The sequence below is a fragment of the Dryobates pubescens genome, chromosome 4, assembly GCF_014839835.1.
Source record: "Dryobates pubescens isolate bDryPub1 chromosome 4, bDryPub1.pri, whole genome shotgun sequence".
Classification (NCBI taxonomy): Eukaryota; Metazoa; Chordata; class Aves; order Piciformes; family Picidae; genus Dryobates; species Dryobates pubescens.
Genome location: NC_071615.1, coordinates 18,134,088 through 18,157,742, shown reverse-complemented (window position 1 = coordinate 18,157,742; position 23,655 = coordinate 18,134,088). Strand labels below are relative to the sequence as shown.

At 62.7% G+C, this 23,655-nt stretch overlaps 1 protein-coding gene across 1 annotated transcript; it reads right to left on the bottom strand.

The window, feature by feature from the left end:
- Positions 1-233: 233 nt before the first annotated feature.
- On the bottom strand, positions 234-15,732 carry VRK3 (VRK serine/threonine kinase 3). Its single transcript, XM_054180721.1, has 12 exons — positions 15,581-15,732; positions 15,134-15,501; positions 12,925-12,977; positions 9,201-9,267; positions 8,438-8,522; positions 7,871-7,973; positions 6,756-6,848; positions 5,625-5,757; positions 4,043-4,163; positions 3,704-3,762; positions 2,670-2,818; positions 234-360 (listed from the first exon to the last, which is right to left on the bottom strand). Exons 1-11 carry the CDS (start codon positions 15,700-15,702, stop codon positions 2,670-2,672), a joined length of 1,353 nt encoding a protein of 450 aa, XP_054036696.1. The 5' UTR covers positions 15,703-15,732; the 3' UTR covers positions 234-360.
- Between the last annotated feature and the right edge of the window lie 7,923 nt (positions 15,733-23,655).

Here is a 23,655-nt window from a genome sequence, read left to right as displayed (position 1 = left end):
TTTATTACAAAACTAGGCCTCTGCCAACTAGTTTAAAAAGGAGAGAGAGAGAAAAATCCCTGATTTGGTTCTCCTGGGCCAGGCTTCACCCTCCTGCTGGAGGCTCAGCTCTGGAGGCTCTGCTGGAGTGCCTGCAGCTGCCACAGCCTCCCCCTGCAGAAGCTGTCTTCACATCAAGCCTGTGCCAGCAGCTGCTCAAACGTTCAGCACTGGGTCACATTAAAACTGGGAAGGGAAGGAGGTAGGGGGGGTGGGAAAGGGCAAAACACTTCTAAAAGCACCCAAGGCAGAGGTAAAACAGCTGTGGGAAAGGCCTCAGGCTGCAGAGCTTCTGCCTCTTCCAGTGCCAGGTCTCTTGAGCTGAAAGGCACAAAACAGCAGCATGCAGCAGTCCCACTCCTGCCCAGCAAGAGGAAAGAGAAGCACAGAATGGGAGGGGATGGAAGGGACCCCCCCCCCCCCCCCAGAGATCATCCAGCCCAAGCCCACTGCCAGAGCAGGGCCCCCCAGGGCAGGGCACACAGAACACATCTAGGAGGGGGTTGGAAGCTCTCCACAACCTCTCTGGGCAGCCTGCTCCAGGCCTCCAGCAGCCTCCCACCAAACAAGCTTCTCCTCCTGCTCAGGGGGAACCTCCTGGCTGCCACTTTGTGTCCCTTGCCCCTGGTCCTGTCCCTGGGCACCACCTTCTTGCCTCCCACCCTTCAGATGCTGATAAAACATTGATCACATCCCCTCCCAGCCTTCTCCAGGCTAAGCACCCCCAGGGCTCTCAGCCTTTTCTTCTCACACAGCTGTTCCAGTCCCTTCATCATCCTCACAACCTGCCCTGGCCCCTCTCAGTCTCTCCCTGCCCCTCCTGGCCTGGGCAGCCCAGCACCGGGCACAGCTCTCCAGCTGTGGCCTCACCCAGGTGAGGAGCAGCCAGCTCCATCTTCCAGCAGCCCTGCAGCACAGCCAAGCTCTGTCTGCAGCAAGCCTCAGCCCTGGAGGGGCTTCAGGGCTCAATCTGCACCTGGGCCTGCAGAGCCACAGGCCCTGAGGTGCTAAAGCCAGGCCCACAAGCTGCTTGCTGAGGCCAAGGCAAAGCTGCAGCCCAGAGCTTCAGCTCTCCTTAGAACACTGCCAAAGGAGCAGCTTGCAGCAGCCTGCACTTTGTTAGCACACCCAGGGCCCTGCAGGCCCTCTCCAGCCTTTGCTCCTCCAGGGACAAGCTTGGCCAGATGCTGAGCAGCCCTGTGCTGGGCACACAGGCTCCCCCACAGCTCTGCAGCAGCCTCTAGGCCCAACAGCCCCACTGCAGCCCTCACCCCCTGCCTGCCTGCAGCACCTCAAGGGCTTGCTGCTGCTGCTGCAAACAACTGAGCACTGAAGTTGGAACCACAGAGCTGGCAGGGCTGGGAGGGAGCTCAAGGCTCAGCCAGCCCCAACCCCCTGCCATGGCCAGGGACACCTCACACTGCAGCAGGTTGCTCACAGCCACCTCCAGCCTGGCTGCAAACACCTCCAGCCAGGAGGCTGCCACCACCTCCCTGGGCAGCCTGTGCCAGGCTCTCACCACCCTCCTGGCCAACAACTTCTTCCTCACAGCCAAGCTCCAGCTCCCCACTTCTAGTTCTGCTCCATCCCCCCCAGGCCTATCCCTCCCTGACACCCCAGAGCAGAGGGGCAGGATCCTCTCCCTCCACCTCTGGCAATGGGCACTGGCAGCCCAGAAGGCTCAGCTCAGCTGCCCTTGGCCTTCTGGGCTGCCAGTGCCCATTGCTGGCTCCCTGTGCCAGGCCTGATTCCTGCCCCCCTCAGAGGTGTCCCAGACCCCTATCCCTCCCTGACACCCTTGCAGCCCCCTGCAGCTCCTGGAAGGCCACAATGAGGTCTCCTGGGAGCCTTCTCCTCTCCAGCCTGCACAACCCCAACTCTCTCAGGCTGTGCTCACAGCAGAGCAGCTCCAGCCCTCTGCTCCTCCTCCTGGCCCTGCTCTGGACACCTTCCAGCCCCTCCAGAGCCTTCCTATTGCAGGGGCTCCAGAACTGGACCCAGAGCTCCTGGTGGGGTCTCACCAGGGTGGAGCAGAGTTCCATCTAAGGGACCAGGCTCTTGTCAGTGGTGTCCTGTGACAGGGTGAGGGGCAAGGGGCAGCAAGTGTCAGGCAGGAGGTTGGAGCTGAGCAGGAGGAGAAGCTTGTTTGGTGGGAGGCTGCTGGAGGCCTGGAGCAGGCTGCCCAGAGAGGTTGTGGAGTCTCCTGGGGTGGACACATTGCAAACCTGCCTGGATGTGTTCCTGTCTCTGCCCCCTGTGGAGAGAGGCTGAGAGCCCTGGGGCTGTTTAGTGTGGGGAAGAGAAGGCTGAGAGGGGATCTGATCAATGCCTATCAATACCTGGGGTGGGTGGCAAGTGGAGGGGGCCAAGACAAGGCCCAATGGAGACAAACTTGGACACAGAAGGTTTTGACTCAGCATGAGGAGAGATTTCACTGGTGTGAGGCTCCTGGGGGCCTGGAGCAGGCTGCCCAGGGGGGTTGTGGAGTCTCCTGCTCTGGAGACATTCAACCCCCCCTGGCTGTGTTCCTGGGTGCCCTGCTCTGGCAGGGGGATGGACTGGGTGACCTCTGGAGGTCCCCTCCAAGCCCTGCTGCTGTTGTGTGCTGATCCTGTGGCTCTGGCACTTACTCAGGGCACCATTTTGAGATCCAGAGAGTCATAGGCAGAAGCTTTCATCTTTTCCAGTGCTCTCCTGAAGTGCTGCCTCAGGGCCTCATAGTCAGGCTTCTCCTCGTACTCCAGGGCCATGACCTGCTGCAGGTAGCCCTGCAGGGCATCTGCAAAGCAAAGGAACATCAGTGCCTGGGGCAGCAGAGCCAGCCCTGCCCAGCAGGCTCCCAGGCAGCCTCCTCAGGCTGCTCTCCCTGCAGGCCCTTCCCCTGCTGCTGCCTGCCAAGCTGCAGAGAGGCAAAGCCAAGCCCAGCCTCAGAGGGAGCTGCAAGAGGCGCTGGGGCCATGAGCTCTGGCTCCAACCACTGCCCCTGCTAACCCAGCACCACCTCTGCCCCTCCAGCAAGGCTGCAGCCCTCCCTGCTGAGCTGTGGAGGAATCCTCATCCATGCTGAGCACCCCATGCAGCACAGGGCCACCAGCACCCCTGGGAAACCATCCTGCAGCAGCACCCAGCACACAGAAGGTTCCAGCTCCAGGTACAGTCAGCCACAGAATGATGGACTGGGGTGGAAGGGACCTTCAGAGCTCACCCAGCCCAACCCCTGCAGCCACAGCAGGCTGCTCCCAGCCCCAACCAACCTGCCCTGCACTGCTGCCAGCCCTGGGGCAGCTCCCAGCTCTCTGGGCAGCCTGGCACAGGCTCTCCCCACCCTCAGCACCAAACCTTTCTCCCTTCTCTCCACTCTCAGTCTCCCTCTTGCAGTTCAAACCATCCCCCCTTGGCCTGCCCCAACAGGCCCTGCTCAGCAGTCTGTCCCCAGCTCTCTTCTGTCCCCTTGAAGCCCTGCAAGGCCACCAGGAGGTCTCCCTGGAGCCTTCTCCTCTGCAGGCTGCACAACCCCAACCCTCCCAGCCTGGCCTCCCAGCAGAGGGCTTCCAGCCTCCCAGCACTGCTGTGGCCTCCTCTGGCCCTGCTCCAGCAGCTCCCTGGCTGTGCTGAGGGCTCCAGAGCTGCAGCTCCTGCTTCCCCAGGTGCCACAGTGCCATACCTGGGACGGCTCTCTGCCTGAAGCACAGCTGGAGAAGGCCTCTCACATCCTTCCTGTACCTGGAACAATCAGTGCAGAGTGCTGTCAGCCCAGCAGCAAGGCAGCAGGCACTGAGCAGCCTGCCTCTGGCAACAAGGGACACAGAAGACCACCTCAGGCAGGCTGAGCTCAGCTGGCCACATCCTGGATGGAGCAGGCATGGGGTGCACCAAACCCCCTGAGGCCAGGCTCAGCCTCTGCACTGGGACCTGCCCACAGCCCACGGCTCTTCAGGCACAAAACCTCCCTCACTGCCTCCTGCTGAGCAGTTCCCACCAGACTTAAGGTGATTTCTCCTACTTTTCCTTCTTCTCCACCACAGTTTGTACTTTGTCCAGCTCATCAGACCAGGGCAAGGAGCCACAGAGCCACTTCAGGAGACAGTAGCCCAGGGATTCCAAGTCACTCCGGCGCGATGGTCCTGAGGGGAAGGAGAGACACTGCCAGGGGAGAAAAGGCTTTGGGAGCCATCCCAGGAGAGACCCAGGGCTCTGCCACTCCCCCAGAGGGCTCCAGCACTCTGCACAGCCTTGGAAGTCTCTAGCTGAGATGTCCCCTCTGGGAGACAGGCAGCTCTGAGGATGTGCCCTAGGGCACCAAGGCCCCGGGCAGGCTGCAGCTCACAGGGCTGAGGAATCACCTCCCAGCTTCTGGCAGAGGACTGGGCCAGACTGAACACTGGGAGAGGGCAGTCACAGCCCAGCCAGCAGAAGAAGTGGCTCAGTTAAAGGCCTTTCCAGCTCCCACTGCCTCAAGGTCAGAGCAGGGCCTGATGCAAAGCAGCTTGGGGCAGGGATCCAGGCTGGCTCGACACAGGTCCCTGCTAAGGCAGCAGGAAGCAGCTCCAGTGGCCATTCACCACAGGCCTGCAGCAGCCAAGGCTCCAGGTGGAGCAGAACCATCCCTGCACCTCCTGCTGCAGCCCCTGAGTGACCTGAACAAGCCTCCCCACAGCAGCACATTTGCCTGCAGCTGGCCCCAGGCTCCTCCTGGGGCTGTTAGAACCACAGAATGCTCCAGGCTGGAAGGGAGCTCCAGAGCTCCTCCAGCCCAACCCCCTGCCCTCAGCAGGGACATCCTCCACCAGCTCAGGCTGCCCACAGCCCTCTCCAGCCTCACCAGGGCTGGAGCCTCAGCCCCCTCCCTGGGCAGCCTGTGGCAGTGCTCCAGCAGCCTCCTGGGGCACAACTTGTTCCTCACATCCAAGCTCAATCTGCTCTGCTCTGCTCTGAAGCCATTGCCCCTGGGGCTGTCCCTGCAGGCCTTTGGGAGCAGTCCCTCTGCAGCCTTCCTGTAGCTCCCTTCAGGTCCTGGCAGGCTGCTCTGAGCTCTCCCTGGAGCCTTCTCCTCTCCAGGCTGAACCCCCCCAGCCCCCTCAGCCTGTCCCCACAGCAGAGCTGCTCCAAGCCCCTGAGCATTCTCCTGGCCTCCTCTGGAGCCTCTCCCTCAGCTCCAGGTCCTCCCTGTGCTGAGGGCTCCAGCCCTGCACACAGCCCTGCAGGGGAGGTCTGCCCAGAGCAGAGCACAGTGCCAGGATCTCCTCTCTGGCTCTCTGGCAATGCTGCTCTGGGTGCAGCCCAGGCTGCCCTTGGCCTCCTGTGCTGCATCTCACCCTGCCTGCCCCTGGCCAGCTTCTCCCCACCAGCACCCCCAAGGCCTTCTCCTCAGGGCTGCTTTCTCTGCCCTCCTCCCCCAGCCTGTGCTGACAGTGAGGAGGTGCAGGACCTGCCCTTGCTCTGCTCGAGCCTCAGGAGCTTGCCCTGGGCCCAGCCTGCTGCTCGGGCGCTTGGCAAACGCCTGGGGAGCAGCAAGGGCAAACACTGCTGAGCAAGGAGCTGCAGCCAGAGGCAGAGCTGCAGCTGAGCTCTGAGCTGAGCCTCACCTGCTCCCCTGTGGCTGTCCAAGCTGATGAACTCCAGCGTGCCCTCGTGGGGGGTCCTGCTGCCCTGCCGCTGGGCCACGTGCCGCCCGCCCGGGCAGTAGCGGAAGGCCGAGGCGTAGCCTGCCAGGGTCACCTAGGGGACATCCAGCACACAGCTGGGCACCTCTGGGCTCAGCCCTGCTCACAGGGGCAGCCCAGGCACCTGGGGGGGAGAGCCTGGAGCAGAGGAGGCTGAGGGAGACCTCCTTGCTCTCTGCAGCTGCCTGAGAGGAGGCTGCAGCCAGCTGGGGCTTGGGCTCTGCTCCCTAGGCTCAGGGGACAGAAGCAGAGGCAATGGCCTGAAACTGTGCCAGGGGAGGGTTAGGTTGGAGAGGAGGCAAAATGTCTTTGGTGCCAGAGTGGTCAGGGCCTGGCAGAGGCTGCCCAGGGAGGTGGTGGAGTCCCCATGGCTGGAGGGGTTGCAGAGCCCTGTGGCCATGGCAGCTGGGGCCAGGGTTTGGTGGCCATGGAGGGGTTGGGTTGGGGTTGGCCTGGCTGCTCTGGGAGGGCTTTGCCAGACCAACCCCATTCAGTGACTCTATGATTCCAGGTCTCCAGACACCAGCAGTGCAGTCACTGCTGTCCCCTCCCTCCATCCCTCCTTCCACCCACCCATCCATCCCTCCACCCATCCATCCATCCCTCCCTCCCTCCACCCATCCCTCCCTCCACCCATCCCTCCCTCCATCCCTCCCTCCATCCACCCATCCCTCCCTCCATCCCTCCCTCCATCCACCCATCCATCCCTCCCTCCCTCCCTGGCTGATTTTGCAGCCTGCCCTTGCCCTGGCTCTTGCTCTGTCTCCTCTCTGAGGCACAGCAGGTGTCTACCACCCCCCCAGGATTAAAAGGTGGCAGCAGAGCACCACCTCCACCATGGGCAGTGCAGCATTCAGCTCGATGGAGACCCCCCCCAGGCCTTGGTGGCCATGGTGGGGTTGGGTTGCTGGTAGGACTGGAGGCTCTGGGAGGGTTTTTGCATCCCAATCAGTTCTCTGACCCTGCAGTGTGCTGCCCTGCCCAGCAGCTGCAGCTGGGGTGTTGCTCTCTGCCATGCCCCCAGCCCCCCCCTCACTGCCAGCTGCTCCCCACCTGGGCCAGGTCAGCTGGGTTCAGGTAGATGCTGTCAGCAGTGAGGTCCCCATGCACGTACTCATTGTCATGGATGTACTCCAGGCAGTCCAGCTGGGAGGGAACACAGGAGGAGAGCTTATCAGAGCCACACAGACTCCTCCAGCACCCTGCCAGGAGCTGAGCTGCACCTTCCCCAGCTGCCCACAGCCGTGGGAGGAAGGATACAGAACACAGAATCAGCCAGGCTGGAACAGACCTCAGAGCTCACCAAGTCCAACCTCTGCCCCAGCACCATCTGAGCAACTCAACCATGGCACCAAGGGCCTCAGCCAGGCTCTTCCTGAACACCTCCAGGGATGGGGACTCCACCACCTCCCTGTGCAGCACAGCCCAGTGGCCAATCTCTCTCTCTCTCTCTCTGTAGAATTTCTTCCTCCCCTCCAGCCTGAACCTCCCCTGCCACAGCTTGAGACTGTGTCCTCCTGTTCTGGTGCTGGCTGCCTGGGAGCAGAGCCCAACCCCCACCTGGCTCCAGCCTCCCTGCAGGGAGTTGCAGAGAGCAAGAAGGTCTCCCCTGAGCCTCCTCTTCTGCAGGCTAAGCAACCCCAGCTCCCTCAGCCTCTCCTCCCAGGGCCTGCAGCACAAAGGGCAGCAGGTCCCAGGGCCTCCAGCTCTGCAGTGTCAGGTTTCTCTCATTCTCCTGACCCCAAATTCCTTCATGGTGATGTTTTCCTCCAAGGACACTACTCAAGTGTACAACAGGCTTGAGAGGTGCTCCTCAGAGCCCCCAGCCACCCCCTGGATCAGCTCTGGAACCCCTCTCAAAGACCCAGGAGCCAGTTTTAGGTCTTCTGTGGGAAAGCCTCTTAGAAAGGCCAAGAGCAAAACAGCCTCAAAGTGCCCCAGGGGAGGTTCAGGTTGGCCAAGAGGAACAATTCCTTCCCCAGGAGGGGTGTCCAGGCCTGGCCCAGGCTGCCCAGGGCAGTCCCCATCCCTGAAGGGGTTTTAAAGCCATGGAGATGTGGAGGTGAGGGCCATGGTTTAGAGGTGACCTGGCAGTGCTGGGGGAAGGGTTGGCCTGGATGACCCCCAGAAGGCTCCTGTGGAAGCCCTGGCTGGGGGCTGGCACCTACCAGCCTGACTGCGAGCTGGGAAGCTGCCTTCTCCTTCAGGAGCTGTAAGCCATCACTCAGCACAGACTGCAGAGTCCTCCCCAGGTCAGAGAACACCAAAAACCTGCAAGAGAGCAAGGCTCAGCACCTGGCAGCACCTCCCTGGGGTGGCAGCCCTGCACCAGCCACTCCAGAGGCCATCCACCTGGCTCAGAGCTCTCCCCAAGCCCAGGCTGACCTCAGAACAAAAAGGTTTCCTCAACTCTGGGGGAGAGAAAGCTTCCTGAGCAAGGGAGAGAGGAGCTGCAGATGCACAGCCTGAGCCTGCCCCTGAAGGCCCAAGAGGGCAGGGAGCAGCTGTCCCCTGGGCTGAGGGGCAGCAGCAGCACAAGCAGAGGCTTCCCCCAGCGACAGGAGGGCTGAGCAGCAAACCATCCAGGGGGCAGGGAGCCAGGAGCAGGGCACAAGGCTGGGAGCCCTGAGGACAAGCAGCAAGGGCAGAGCAGGCAGCAAGGAGAGGAGGAAAAGCCCAGGAGGGTGGCAGCTGTGGAGAGGAGAGCTCAGCTGTGTGCTCTGCAGTCACCTCACCTGTAGCTGTCTGCATGCAGTCCAAAGCCAAGGCAGGTGGGGATCCCCAGCAGCGGCACCGAGTGCCCCTTCTTCCACTTCTCCACTGCAAGGGCAGAGAGGAGGACAGGGGGCAGCAGACACTGCCAAGGAGCTCCCCCAGGCTTGCCAGCTCTGCCCTGGGCAGCTGCAGGCCTCTCTCAGAGCAATGCCTCCCCAGGAATGCCAGCCTGAGGAGCAGGGCTGCTGGCACCAGATGGGTGTCAATGCCCAGAGCACCGGCAGCGAGGTGCTGGGAGGAGAGAGAGCAGGGCAGGGCAGCTGGCAGTGCCAGGGCAACAGGGAGAGAGGGAGGGATGGAGGAGCAGATGCTGCCAGCCCTCCCAGAAGTGCAGGTGTGCCAGGGACCCCTCCAGCCAGGCCCTCTCTGCCTTAGCTCAGGGTTTTGGGGTCAGTGGAGTAAACCTCAGACAGCAGCTAACAAACAGCCATGGAAGGGGCAGAGGAGAGAGAGGGAGCCCAGGCAGCTCAGGCTGCAGGGCTGAAGAGCCACCAGGGGGATCAAGACAAAGTGCTGGGCAGAGCAAGAAAGCTTCAAAGTGCCAATACTGAGGGGTCCTGAGGGCCTCCTGGGACAGCAGGCTCCTGGCTGAGCCTCTCAGCACTGGGACACCAACCCAGCAGTGACTCAGCTGCCTCTATCCTGGCCCCCCAAAGGCCTCCCCAGGAGAGATGAGAGAGGGCTGCTGGCTGCCCTGGCAAGCAGCCTCCCCCCTGCACCAACCTGTGGCTGCCTTGGCAGCTCGCTGGAAGAAGTTCTGCTCGTTGTAGATTCTGCCATCCTTGACACCCTGAAGGCAAGAGGAAGGACAAGCAGCACCTCAGGGAGGGGGAACCAGGCCAGGGCTGCCCCAGCACTGCTTCACTCACAGCTCAAAGGCTGCTGGAGCACTGCCACAGGGTGCCCAAGGGAGGTGGCTGAGGCTCCAGCCCTGGGGCTATTGAAGGTGAGGCTGGAGAGGGCTGTGGGCAGCCTGAGCTGGTGGAGGATGTCCCTGCTGAGGGCAGGGGGGGGACTGGGTGAGCTTTGGAGCTCCCTTCCAACCCAAACCATTCTAGGATTCTAGGAAATAACTCCCCCCCAAAAATCAACAGAGCTGAGGAGAGCTCAGGGCTCTGGGGGTTAGTGACTGCTGCACCTAACAGCCAAGCAAGGTCTGAGCTCCAGCACAGGACAGGGCAGTGGCTGCCTCCCCCTGGCCATGAGAAAGCTGGGGAGGGACTTGGGACAAGGGCTGGGAGTGCCAGGCCCAGGGCCAATGGCTTGGAGCTGGGAGAGAGGAGACTGAGAGTGGAGAGGAGGAAGGAATCCTTGGCAGTGAGGCTGGGGAGACTCTGGCACAGGCTGCCCAGGGAGGCTGTGGCTGCCTCCTGCCTGGGGGTGTTGAGGACCAGGCTGGATGAGGCCCTGAGCAAGCTGTGCTGGTGGGAGGGGTCCCTGCCCATGGCAAGGGTTGGAGCTGGATGGTCTTAACAGGCTCACAGGTTGGAAGGGACCTCAGGAGGTCTTCCAGCCCAAGCCCCCTGCCAGAGCAGGAGCAGAGAGCCCAGCACAGGGCACACAGAACACATCCAGGCAGGGCTGGGAAGGCTCCAGGCAAGGAGACTCCACAACCTCTCTGGGCAGCCCGCTCCAGGCCTCTGGCAGCCTCCCAGGGCAGAAGTTCCTCCTCCTGTTGGGGTGGAACCTCCTGGGCTGCAGTTTCCATCCACTGCCCCTTGGCCTATCCCAGGGCACAGTGAGCAGAGCCTGGCCCTGGCCCTCCCTTCCTGACCCCCAGCCCTCAGCTATTGATAGACATTGATCAGATCCCTCTCAGCCTTCTCCTCTCCAGCCTCAGGGCTCTCACCCTCTCCTCCCCAGGCAGTGCTCCAGGCCCTGCAGCATCCTTGGAGCCTCCCTTGGCCTCTCTGCAGCAGCTCCCTGTGCCTCCTGAGCTGGGGAGCCCAGAGCTGGCTGCAAGCTTCCAGGGGAGGTCTCAGCAGGGCAGGGCAGAGGGGGAGGAGAAGCTCCCTGGCCCTGCTGGCCACACTCTGCTGAATGCCCCCCAGGACCCCCTTGGCCCCCAGGGCACATTGCTGTGCCCTGCAGCCCTTGCTGCCCCCCAGCACTGCCAGCTGCTTCTCCTTGGGGCTGCTCCCCAGCAGATCCCCTCCCAGCCTCTGCTGCTGCAGTTGGTTCTCCCTGCCCAGCTGCAGGCCTCTGCACTTCCCAGATGAAGGGCCATGCACAGGAGCAGGCAGCACTTCTGGTTTCCAGCTGGGTTTGACACCAAAAGCCCTGCCCACAAGTGGCCAAAGGAGCTGGAAGGTCAGCAGGCTGCAGACCACACACCCAAGCACAGGCCAGAGGCTCTCTTATCCTGCAGCCTGCCTGGGGAGCTGCTCTGAGCCAGCCAACACAGGAGGCACAATGCCCCTGTGTGCCATACCACAGCCCTGCAGCCCTCTGCCACTGCACCAAACTGCCAAAGGAAAAGCCAGGAGATGCCAAAGGGGCAAACAGGGAGCTGGGAGCCTGCTGAAGTGGTTGCAGCTTCCCACCTGTGGCTCTAGTTGTGTGGCACTTAGCTGTCCTTCCTCACCAGCACTGCATTCCTTCTCCTCTGCCAAGAGGAAGGGTGGCACTTCAAGTGCCTGCAAGAGTGGGCACCCCCAGGTCCCTCCCAGAGCCATCAGTCAGCACTGGCTTCCTACACAACCATGGCATGGTTTGGGTGGGAAAAGCCCTCCCAGAGCAGCCAGGGCAGCATCAACCCAACCCCACCATGGCCACCAAACCTTGGCCCCAGCTGCCATGGCCACAGGGCTCTGCAGCCCCTCCAGCCATGGGGACTCCACCACCTCCCTGGGCAGCCTCTGCCAGGCCCTGACCACTCTGCCACCAAAGACATTTTGCCTCCTCTCCAACCTAACCCTCCCCTGGCACAGTTTCAGGCCATTGCCTCTCCTTCTGTCCCCTGAGCCTAGGGAGCAGAGCCCAAGCCCCAGCTGGCTGCAGCCTCCTCTCAGGGAGCTGCAGAGAGCAAGGAGGTCTCCCTCAGCCTCCTCTGCTCCAGGCTGAACAAGCTCAGAGGAGCACAGCCCAGGAGCCCCAGCAGACAGAAGTCTCTGCTCTGTGAGCTGGGGCATTCCCACTTCAGCAGAGCATCTTCTGGAGAGCCTCAGGCACTGGCAAGTGCCAGGAAGCTGCCTCAGAGCTCCAACTGTAAGCAAGAGTTGGTCTGAAAGATGTGCTCTGACCTGCCAGGGTCTCTGTGCTGCTCCCCCACACAGCCTCAGCACAGCCACCAAGGTCTAACCTCTGCACTGCCCCCAGACTGGAGCAGGGAGGGAAAGGGCAGCTCTGACATTCTGGAATCAAGACCTCCACCTCACACCACCCAGCACAGCTCTGGAGGGTACTGAGCCTGGCAGACCAGAGGCAAGCATCTGTGCTGGAGGCTCTGTGGGTCTCTCATCCCTCTGGTGCTGAGGGGACTGGAACTTCCTCTCTTTGCTGAGGAAGGACTCAGCTGAGGAAGACTCTTCCTCAGCTCTTTGCTGAGGAAGGACTGAGAGGACTGGGGCTGGAATAGAGAGGCTGAGGGGAATCTCACCAATGCTGACCAGCACTTACAGGGTGAGGAGCAGGAGGAGGACAGGGCCAGGCTCTGTGCAGTGGTGCCCAGTGACAGGACAAGGGGTAAGGGGCACAAAGTGCAGCATCAGAAGTTCATCAAACATGAGGAGGAACTTCTTGAACTGAAGGGTGCTGGAGCCCTGGGGCAGGCTGCCCAGGGAGGTGGTGGAGTCACTCACAACCTGCCTGGATGTGTTCCTCTGTGACCTGCTCCAGGTGAAGCTGCCTGCAGGGGGGGTGGAGCTGATGACCTTCACAGGTCCCTTCCAGCCCCTACCATTCTGAATAGACTCACAGAACTGTCAGGGCTGGAAGGGAGCTCAAGGCTCAGCCAGCCCCAACCCCCTGCCATGGCCAGGGACACCTCACACTGCAGCAGGTTGCTCACAGCCACCTCCAGCCTGGCTGCAAACACCTCCAGGCAGGAGGCTTCCACCACCTCCCTGGGCAGCCTGTGCCAGGCTCTCACCACCCTCCTGGGCAACAACTTCTTCCTCACAGCCAAGCTCCAGCTCCCCACTTCTAGTTCTGCTCCATCCCCCCCAGTCCTATCCCTCCCTGACACCCTCCAAAGTCCCTCCCCAGCTTTCCTGGAGCCCCCTGCAGATCCTGGAAGGCCACTTGTGACTATTTTCTTCACACCCTCAGTTCCCCTAAACCAAACCATGACTCTCAGGGAGTGACATCCATCTCCTAAGCCAGAAGGGGCCCCTAGGACCACTTTCTCTGAGCCCCTGGGAGACTCTTAGCCACACAAGCCAAAGGAGTCAGGCCCTGGCCACAGTGCACTCTGCACAGTTCCTTACCCAAGCAGATCAAAACTCACAAGTTTGAGGAGGTATCTTGGCTTTTGGGGACAGCTTCCAGATGCTGACTGTGCTGTGGAAGGATGAAGAGATGATGTGGTTACAGGAGCACAGAAAAGAGAACACAGAATGAACCAGGTTGGAAAAGACCTCAGAGAGCATCAAGTCCAACCTCTCCCCCAGCATCATCTGAGCAACTCAACCATGGCACCAAGGGCCTCAGCCAGGCTCTTCCTAAGCACCTCCAGGGATGGGGACTGCACCACCTCCCTGGGCAGCACAGCCCAGTGGCCAATCTCTCTTGCTGGGAAGAACTTTCTCCTCCCCACCAGCCTAAACCTCCCCTGGCACAGCTTGAGACTGTGTCCTCTTGTTCTGCTGCTGGCAGCCTGGGAGCAGAGCCCAACCCCCAGCTGGCTCCAACCTCCCTGCAGGGAGTTGCAGAGAGCAAGAAGGTCTCCCCTGAGCCTCCTCTTCTGCAGGCTAAGCAACCCCAGCTCCCTCAGCCTCTCCTCCCAGGGCTGTGCCCCAGACCCCTCCCCAGCTTTGTTGCCCTTCTCTGGACACCTTCAAGTCTCTCAATGTCCTTCTTGAGCTGAGGAGCCTAGAGCTGGACACAGGGCTCAAGGGGTGGCCTGAGCAGTGCTGAGCACAGGGCACAAGGACTTCCCTGCTCCTGCTGGCCACACTCTTCCTGCTGCAGGCCAGGATGCCCTCGGCCTTCTTGGCCCCCTGGGCACCCTGCTGGCTCCTGTTCTGAGGCACCTGAGCATCACAAACACAGCCTTGTGCAGCTTTTACTTATCCCCTGCTGCTTTCTCCTGGCCCCTGCTAGAGCATCCTCCTCTTCCCAGGGCACTACAGGATCATCCTTACCTGCTCCAGAGGCACTGCCCCCTGCCCATGCTCTGAGTGCAGCTCTGCTTAAGCCACAGAAGTGCCCAGGCACAGCTACAGGGCTGGGGGTGCTTGGGAGGTGGCATGCAGAGACCAAATCAGCAGCAGAACCTCCAAGCCACCTCCCATTTAATTTGCTGAGCCTTCTCTCCAGCTCCCTTGGTAGCCTGTCAGGCCTGGAAGAGATGCCAGCAGAAGGGATGTCCTTCTGCTCTCCTCTGCACAGGTGTCAGAGCTGTAGGTGGCCTTCCTTCCCTCTCCAGACAGCTTTGCACCATCACTTGGCCCTGGGTGGTTGCCCTTCTCCTGCTCTCAGCCCCCTGCTGCTGATCACCCAGAAGGAGCCTCTCTAAAAGCAGCCTCCATTGATGCTCTCCTTTTCCAACAGCACATCTCTTTGAAGGTGGATGTGCCCTCCCTGGAGGTGCTCAAGGCCAGGCTGGATGAGGCCCTGAGCAAGCTGTGCTGGTGGAAGGGGTCCCTGCCCGTGGCAGGGGGCTGGAGCTGGATGGTCTTGAAGCTCCCTTCCAACCTAAGCCATTCTGTGACTTAGTTTTGTAACAGCACAAGAAACCAAAGCCAAGCACCAGGCCAAGCTTAGGAAAGGACAGAAAAATGCCTCCTGAACAGTGCTGCCAAGTCACAACCAGGGACTAAGAGTGAAACCTTTCCTAGGGAAGTTCCCCCCCGGGCTGCAGAGCACACAGCAGCAGTCGCTAAAGCCGCTGGGAAGCAGCCCAGGTGGTTTAGCTGCTTCCTTTTGGCCCCCAAACCAGGCTGAGAACCCAGAGGCCACCCTTAGCTGATGCTGAGGCCACCAACAACCTGCAACTCCTGCACGGTGCTGGCACCTCCTAGGGTTTTGCACCCAAAAACCAGACAGAGGAAGCGCGGCCCCGGACGCCCGGCATGACACCGCCCACGGCAGCCCAGCCTCTGCTCTCCTCACGGTGGGGGCCGGGGGCAACCTGCAGGACCCCCGCAGGCCATCATCCCCCTCCCACGGCCTGCTCACAGCAGGTTAGGGACATCCCGCACCGACAGCGGGGCCCGGCGAGGAGCCCTGGCTAACAGCCTGCCCCCAGCCCGCGGCCAGCCCCTGCCCTCCCGCTGCCCCTGCCCGGGACCCCCGGGCACCTTCGTAGCGCAGCCTGTGGCCAGCCCCTGCCCTCCCGCTGCCCCTGCCCGGGACCCCCGGGCACCTTCGTAGCGCAGCCTGTGGCCAGCCCCTGCCCTCCCGCTGCCCCTGCCCGGGACCCCCGGGCACCTTCGTAGCGCAGCCTGTGGCCAGCCCCTGCCCTCCCGCTGCCCCTGCCCGGGACCCTCGGACACCTTCGTAGAGCAGCCCGCAGCCGCCCTGCTCCAGGAGCCGCAGCAGCCTCCACTGCCGGCCGCTCTGGTCGGTCAGGACGGTCTCGGCCGGCAGCGGCACCACCGGCCCGGGCCGCGCCTTGCGGGGCGAGCGGCAGCTGGGCCCCGCCGCCACCGAGGGCCGGGCTGGGGAAGCCCTCGGGGAAGCCCGCGGGGAAGCCCTCGGGGAGGCGGCGGGGGGCTGGGGCTGGGGCTGCGGCGGGGCCGGCGCTGGCTGCTCCGTGTCCTCCTCCGGCGGCGGCGGCGCGGGCAGCCTCTGTCCGCAGGCCGGGCAGAAGCGGAAGGCAGGCTCCACGCCGCTCCCGCACTGCGGGCAGAACCGGTTCACCCTGCGGGCACAGCGGGGACAGCCATCAGCGCCCGCCCCTGCGCCCCGCACCCCCGCCCCGCCACCGCCAGCGCCACCACCTCGGCGAGGCGCAGGCCGCCGACGGCACTGCCTGCTCCGGCTGCTGCTGCTGCTCCTCCGCTGCCGCCGCCGCTCCCGCCGGCCCCGGCCGACCGCGGCTCCGCCGGCCCCGGCCGCGCATTGCCCCGGCAGCCGTTACCCTGCGCCCGCCCCGGACACGGACACGGCGCGCACCGGGCGGCCGCGCATGCGCCGGGGCCGCGGCGGGGAAACGGCTCCCGGCCGCGCCGGGGGAAGCGCTGCCTGGGCTGGGGGAGGACGGGCGGGGAGGGCGCCCCGGGCGAGCCCGGGCTGGAGCGGGGACGGGCGGGGAGGGCGCCCCGGGCGAGCCCGGGCTGGAGCGGGGACGGGCGGGGAGGGCGCCCCGGGCGAGCCCGGGCTGGAGCGGGGACGGGCGGGGAGGGCGCCCCGGGCGAGCCCGGGCTGGAGCGGGGACGGGCGGGGAGGGCGCCCCGGGTGAGCCCGGGCTGGAGCGGGGACGGGCGGGGAGGGCGCCCCGGGTGAGCCCGGGCTGGAGCGCGGACGGGCGGGGAGGGCGCCTTGGGTGAGCCCGGGCTGGAGCGCGGACGGGCGGGGAGGGCGCCCCGGGTGAGCCCCGGCTGGAGCACGGACGGGCGGGGAGGGCGCCCCGGGTGAGCCCGGGCTGGAGCGGGGACGGGCGGGGAGGGCGCCCCGGGTGAGCCCGGGCTGGAGCGGGGACGGGCGGGGAGGGTGCCCCGGGTGAGCCCGGGCTGGGGCGGGGAGGGCGCCCCGGGTGAGCCCGGGCTGGAGCGCGGACGGGCGGGGAGGGTGCCCCGGGTGAGCCCGGGCTGGAGCGGGGATGGGCGGGGAGGGCGCCCCGGGTGAGCCCGGGCTGGAGCGCGGACGGGCGGGGAGGGTGCCCCGGGTGAGCCCGGGCTGGAGCACGGACGGGACGGGAGAGTGCCCTGGGTGAGCCCGCGCTGGAGCGGGGACGGGCGAGCAGGCTGCTGCCCAGGAGCCTGGACAGAAAGGACAAGCGGCCAGGCTGCTGTCTGTGAGCCCGGACAGCAGAAGGGACAGGCGGCCAGGATGCTAGGAGCCCGGACAGCAGGGGAGACAGGCAGCCAGGCTGCTAGGAGCCTGGACAGCAGAAGGGACAGGCGGCCAGGATGCTATCCATGAGCCTGGACAGCAGAAGGGACAGGCAGGCAGGATGCTATCTGTGAGGCCAAGCTGGAGGAAGGGGAAGGAGCTGTCCCAGTGGGACCTGCAGCCACTCTGGGGCTCCCCTCAGGGCTCCCTTAGGCAGGAGCAGTTGGTGACTCCTGTGCTTCCCTCTGGAGCTGCTTGAGAAATTCTGTCAAGCCAGCTGCTTAACAGCAGACCTTGGGCCTGCAGAACAGGTTCTTGCAGGTTAATGAGTGCTGGAGTTAATCAGTGGCATAGGGCAGGGACGAGGAACCAATGCAGCATGTGCTGTCTCATGTGCACCTACAAGCCACAAGCACACACCAAGACATTACCATAAGAAAAGCCCAGGTGGAGCTTGAGCTTTGCCTCCTGGCAAGGTGAGTGCCTAGGCTGGCTTGGGGAAGGTGCCCAGCACACGAGGCCCCATGGCTCAGGGGAGAAGGGGGTGAGTAAGGAGCTGGAGATTCTTGTTCCACAGAACATCTCCCAGCTCATGATGTGGCTTTGCAAAGCCTGGGTCCCGGTGAGCCACTTGAGCACCACGGCCATGGGATGCAAACAGGAGCAAAAGGGACCTGGAAGGTGACCTGGGGCTCTTTAGGCTGGAGAGGAGAAGGCTGAGAGGGATCTGAACAATGCCTATCAATAGCTGAGGGCTGGGGGTCAGGAAGGGAGGGCCAGGGCCAGGCTCTGCTCACTGTGCCCTGGGATAGGCCAAGGGGCAGTGGATGGAAACTGCAGCCCAGGAGGTTCCACCCCAACAGGAGGAGGAACTTCTGCCCTGGGAGGCTGCCAGAGGCCTGGAGCAGGCTGCCCAGAGAGGTTGTGCAGTCTCCTCTGGAGCCTTCCCAGCCCTGTCTGGATGTGTTCCTGTGTGACCTGTGCTCTGGCAGGGGGCTTGGACTCCCTTCCAACCCCTAGCATCCCTTGAGCTCAGGTGATGAAGAGCCAAGAGGCAGCAGTGGCTGTGGTGGAAGCTTGGTGGGCAGCAAGGTGTGAGCTTGGGGTGTGGCTGGTGAGGGGAGCAGCAGTGGGAGGTGCAATAAGAGAGCAGAGAACCAGTGCCCGTTCTGAGCCCAACACAGTTTTGGGGCTTGGAGAGGTGTCTCCAGACAAGGTCTTTATTCTTCACAGCCCTCACCCTGCCAGCTGCCCCTTCCCAGTCCCTCCAAACACCCAAATGTGTTCCTGATGTTCACTGAGCACAGGGAAGAGTCCCAGCGAAGCCACAGCTCGGCAGGGTGGCAGCTTCTTGCTGGGGCATTTCCCCAAAGCACTGTGAAGAGCAGCAGGGCAGCTTCTGTTCCTCCCTACCATCTCCACAGAGCCACAGAAGGGGTTGGAAGGGACCCTAAAGATTATCCAGTTCCAACCCCTGCCATGGGCAGGGACACTTTCCACCAGCACAGCTTGCTCAAGGCCTCATCCAGCCTGGTCCTGAACACCTCCCGGCAGGAGGCAGCCACAGCCTCCCTGGGCAGCCTGTGCCAGAGTCTCCCCAGCCTCACTGCAAAGAATTTCTTCCTCCTCTCCACTCTCAGTCTCCTCTCTCCCAGCTCAAAGCCATTGTCCCTCATCCTGGCACTCCCAGCCCTTGTCCCAAGTCCCTCCCCAGCTCTCCTGGAGCCCTTCAGGTACTGGGAGGCTGCCCTGAGGTCTCCCTGGAACCTTCTCCCCTCCAGGCTGCACAGCCCCAGCTCTCCCAGCCTGGCCCCACAGGGGAGGTTCTGCAGCCCTCTGATCGTCCTCATGGCCTTCCCTGGCCCCTCTCCAGCAGCTCCAGGTCCTCCTTGTGCAGAGTTCGTTCCTGCCCACAGCCCTGGGATTTCCTTGCTGGTTGCCTGGGAAGCATCCATCCCCACCTGCTTGTGCTTGGGCTGAGAAGGAAACAAGCAGGAAGCTACAGGAGCTGGTGAGTAAAAAAAAGTGAAACCCCAGGAAGAAAAGCTAAAAGTCAGAGGAAAAAAAGAAATGATGGGGGCAAGGCAGACAAAAACCTGGGGAACAACAGCCAAAACAAGAGCCACCATCCCAAGAGCCACTCCAGACTAGCCAGAGCTGGCAGCCCAGGAAGGAGTCCCCACCCTGCTTCACTGAGGGACTGAAGGGAATAATTAGCAATAAAAAAGGAGATCCCTAATTAATGGCTGGGAGCAGGAAGAGCCTTTCCCTCCACTTCCTCACGGGTGATTGGCACAGCAGGGTGAGCTGGCAGCCCGCAGCAGGGGCCGTGGGCACTGCGCCTCCTGACTGAGCTCAGCAGCAATTTGCTTCCCTCCTCCCTCCCTTGGACATTGAGACCCAGCCTGGGTTTGGGGCTGCAGAGAGGAATCAAAACTCCTGGAGAGCCTTTGGAGAGCAGGACAGAGCAGGCTGTGAGGTCGAGCTTTGCAGCTTTGTACCTCTGGGCTCCCAAGCCTCAGGAATGAGTGAGGGAGACCCCGGCCTGGAGTGTCCCAAAGGGCTGGCAGGGCACACAGGGGTGGGATGAGGGGCTGGGGAGCTCTGGGGGAAGTGCCACTGGCTGTAGGAGGGGAAGGCTGGGCCGGGGAGCCCTGGGAACATTCAAAAGGTGAGGCAGGGCAAGCAACAGAGATCTTCTCCTCAGCAGCCAGGGGGGGCTTGGGAGCATCCCGGACTCGCTGCAGCCCTGGCAGCCCAACCCTCTTGCACCCTTCTGATCCCTTCAGAATCCCCTGGCACATCAGATCCCCGTGGCAGAGGCAGCCTCCCACAGGGTGGAAATGCACAGCTTGGGCAACGCTTCCCTCGTGACAGTCACAGAGTCCTTTGGGTGGCAAAGACCTTTCAGATGATCCAGGCCAGCCCTGAGCCCAGCACTGCCAGGGCAGCACTGAGCCATGGCCCTCAGCACCACAGCCACACAGCTCTGGAACCCCTCCAGGGAAGGGGACTGCACCACTGCCCTGGGCAGCCTGGGCCAGGCCTGGGCAACCCTTTTGGGGGAAGAAATTGTTCCTCATATCCAACCTGAACCTCTCCTGGGGCACAGTTTGAGGTCAAGCTGCTGCTGCTGCTTCTTGCCCTGTCGTTTGTTCTTTGGTAGAAGAGCCCAACCCCCACCTGGCTCAAGCCTCCTTTCAGGCAGCTGTAGAGAGCCAGAAAGTCTTCCCCTCAGCCTCCTTTTCTCCAGGCTGAACAGCCCCAGGTCCCTCAAACCATCTGCTGCTGACCATCACAGGATGATCAAAGCACTCTTCCCTTTTTCCCCCTCTCAGTGATCCTTGACCAGATCCTTTCCCGTGGCCCTGCACCTTACACCAAATTCTCTCCCTGATGGGAGCTGCTCCACTTCCCTGCTTGGCTGCTCCTCTACCTCCAAGGCACCTGGACCTCCTGGGGCTCTGTCCCCTGCAGCCCACACTCACACATCCCAGCAGCTGCTCCCTGATGCCCTTTTCCCTGGGTTATCAGCCCACAGCATGCAGGTGAAGCACCCACGAGGACTCTTCAGGGCTCTCACAGAATCACAGCATGGGAGGGCTTGGAAGGAACCTCCAGAGATCACCCAGGCCAGCCCCCCTGCCAGAGCAGGGGCACCCAAGGCAGGGCACCCAGGGACACAGCCAGGTTGGGTCTTTGCTCCAGGGCTCTGCCACCCTCACAGGGCAGAAGTTCCTCCTCATCTTTAGATGGAACTTCCTATGGTCAGGTTTGGGCTCATTGTCCCTGGTCACTGAGGAGCACTGAGAAGAGTCTGGCCCCAGCCTCCTGACACCCCTTAGATGTTTGTAAGCATTGATCAGAGCCCTCTCAGCCTCCTCTTCTGCAGGCTGCCCAGCCCCAGCTCCCTCAGCCTCTGCTCAGAGCTGCTGCAGTGCCCTCAGCAGCTCAGTGTCCCTGTGCTGGACTCTCCCCAGCAGTTCTTTCTCCTTCCTGAGCTGGGGAGCCCAGAACTGGAGCCAGGTGAGGCCTCACCAGGGCAGAGTAAAGGGGGAGGAGAACCTTCCTTGACCTGCTGGCCACACTCTTCCTCATGCACCCCAGGATGCCAGTGGCCTTCTTGGCCATGAGGGCACACTGCTGGCTGCTGGGCATCCCGTTGACTGCCTGCACTGCCAGGTCCTTTTCCTCAGAGCTTCTCTCCAACAGCTCAGTCCCCAACCTGTGCTGGTGCATGGGGCTGTGCCTCCTTCACCTCACCCCTGGCTTCCCAGCAGGGCTGCCAGCAGCCTGGGCACATGACTTGTGGAGTGGAGGTGCTGGCAGGGAGCTAGGAGCTTGCAGAGTGCCCCAAGTGCCAGTTCTTCAGTGGCTCTGGGTGCAAAGAGGCCGTTCAGGTGCGTTTACACACCCCTTTGATCCTGGAGTGATGCCACTTGTGCAGGGCGGCTACAGACCCTGGAGAGCCCTCCAGGGCTTCTCGGCTCCAAGCTGCCGGTTCCAATCCAGCAGCCCCAAGAGGTGCTGGCTGCTGGCACAGGAGGGCTGACTGCACACCCATGGGAGGTGGCCCTGGGGGACACCAGCTGCTTCTCAGGGCTGAAGGGGCAACCTGCCTGCCCTGGGGGCAGTGGGCAGTGCGGGCAGGGCCTGCCCACACAGGTCCCAGGCTGTGCTGCCCCCGCGGCTCTGTCCTCTGCCTCTCTGCCCACCCAGGCACGGAGGAGCAGTGGTAGCTGCCGGTGGTGCTCTGGGGTCTGTCAAGGGCACTGAGGTCTGTAAGCCCAGTGGGGACACAGGGACAGGGCAGGGATAGCCTGGGGGTGTTGGTGTGCACCAGCTCCCTGCAGGGCACTGCCAGGGGAATTGGCCTTCGAGGGGAGCAGGGACTGGGAAGCACAGCAAGGGATCCTGGCAAGCTCCATTCCATAGCAGCCTTCCCATCCCATGGAAGTCTTCCTGTGCCAGAGCACTGCAAGGGGAGTCCCTCTTCCCTGCACATCTTCCCACAGCTTCAGAGCAGGGGGACGGACCAGGAGACCTCAGCCTGGCAGCCAGAACTGGAATGCCTGCAGGACAAGGGAAGAGGCAATGCACCCCCGGGGGATTTGGTCACTTCAAGCAAGGTCATTTCCTTCCCCCCAGATTTGGGGAAGAGCCTTCCCACATCCCTCCTGCTCTCAGACCACCTGGAGGTGCTCAAGAAGCACGTGGACACGGGGCCTGGGGACATGGCTTAGTGGCCATGCTGGCCTGAAGCTGATAGTTGGACTCAATGGCCTTGGAGGTCTTTTCAAACCCAAACAACTCTCTGATTCTCTCCTTCCCCAGCCCCCCCCGTGGTGGTCTCATAGGCAGGCTGAGAAGTTGAACCTCTTCACCACCAGCCCAGCTCTGCAGCTACCAAGGAGGACAAGCCAAGCTGCAGCAGCTTGCCTGGGAAGTGACAACACAGCTGTCCCAGGAGCAAGCCCCCACGGGACCCCCACTCCTTCTGCTTTTCTGCAGCCACTGCTGCCATCAGAGCTGCTGGGCTCCCAGCGTGCCTGGCTGTGGGGAGCAGATCCCCCTGCCCGTGCCCAGTGAGGAGCTGAGCCTCTGGGTGCACCCCCACCCCCTTCTGCAGCAGCAGGCCCTTGATGCTGCGCTGCTGACAGCGCCTGGCTGCTCTCCCGGGGCTGCCAGATGGCAGCAGGAATCCTCCGGTGGAGCGGCAGGGGCTGGACCCGCTCCCCCCTTGCACGGGAAGCAGCCTCCCGGGGGTTGCCTGCTGGGCAGGGGCGCTGGAGAGTCAAAAATGCCAGGACTGCACCACCCAGCTCTGCAGCAAAGCCCAGGAACAAGATGGGAAATGCCCTCAGCAGCTCCGGGCATGTGGTGGGCAGGGCAGCCCCGGGGGGCACGTCCCCAGGCCACCAGCTGCCCTGGAAGGTGCTGCTGGGCGTTGCAAGGGGGTCTGCCCTGCTCAGGCTCTCTTCTGCCCCTGCAGGGAGCAACTGGGCTGCAGGAGGTGAGGGTGGAGGGTGAGCAGCAACACGAGGGTGTGTGGCACACATAATGAACCCTGAACCATAGTCCTTGCCCAGATCCTGCCCTGGGGCAGCAGGGCTGTGGGGAAAGCAGAGGAACCAGAGAAGTCACTTAGCTGTGGCCCTTTTCCCAGGAGGCAGCACAGCCTGTGCCAGCTGTGGCCATGTGTCCAAGCTGGCATGGCTGCATGGGGCCTCAGCCCAAGGTGCCCCTGCCAGCCTGTCCTGCGCTTCAGATGTGGTCAGGGTGGTGGAGGGAGGCCTCAGCGGGCAGAGGGTGACACCAGGCAGCACCTTTCAAACAGGTACACTGCACACTGCACTGCTCAGGCCACACCTGGAGTCCTGGGTCCAGCTCTGGGCCTCTCAGGTTAGGAAGGAGGTTGAGCTGCTGGAAGGTGTCCAGAGAAGGGCAACAAAGCTGGGGAGGGGTCTGGGGCACAGCCCTGGGAGGAGAGGCTGAGGGAGCTGGGGTTGCTTAGCCTGCAGAAGAGGAGGCTCAGGGGAGACCTTCTTGCTCCCTGCAGCTCCCTGCAGGGTGGTTGGAGCCAGCTGGGGGTTGGGCTCTGCTCCCAGGCACCCAGCAGCAGAACAAGAGGACACAGTCTTAAGCTGTGCCAGGGGAGGCTTAGGCTGGAGGGGAGGAGAAAGTTCTTCCCAGCAAGAGAGATTGGCCACTGGGCTGTGCTGCCCAGGGAGGTGGTGGAGTCCCCATCCCTGGAGGTGTTCAGGAAGAGCCTGGCTGAGGCCCTTGGTGCCATGGTTGAGTTGCTCAGATGGTGCTGGGGGAGAGGTTGGACTTGGTGATCTTGAAGGTCTCTTCCAACCTGGTCTGGTCTATCCTATCCTATCCTATCCTATCCTATCCTATCCTATCCTATCCCATCCCATCCCATCCCATCCCATTCCATCCCATTCCATCCCATTCCATCCCATCCCATTCCATTCCATTCCATTCTAAAGCCTGAAGGGCTGGGGGCTCTGAATCG

Excerpts from the sequence above, each read along its gene's own strand:
- VRK3 (XM_054180721.1), bottom strand. The coding sequence starts at position 15,702 with ATGCGCGGCCGGGGCCGGCGGAGCCGCGGTCGGCCGGGGCCGGCGGGA. Across the intron at positions 15,502-15,580 it reads GCGGCCTGCGCCTCGCCGAG|GGTGAACCGGTTCTGCCCGC; the intron begins GTGGTGGCGCTG and ends CTGTGCCCGCAG. Across the intron at positions 7,974-8,437 it reads CTGCATGCAGACAGCTACAG|GTTTTTGGTGTTCTCTGACC; the intron begins GTGAGGTGACTG and ends GCTCTCTTGCAG.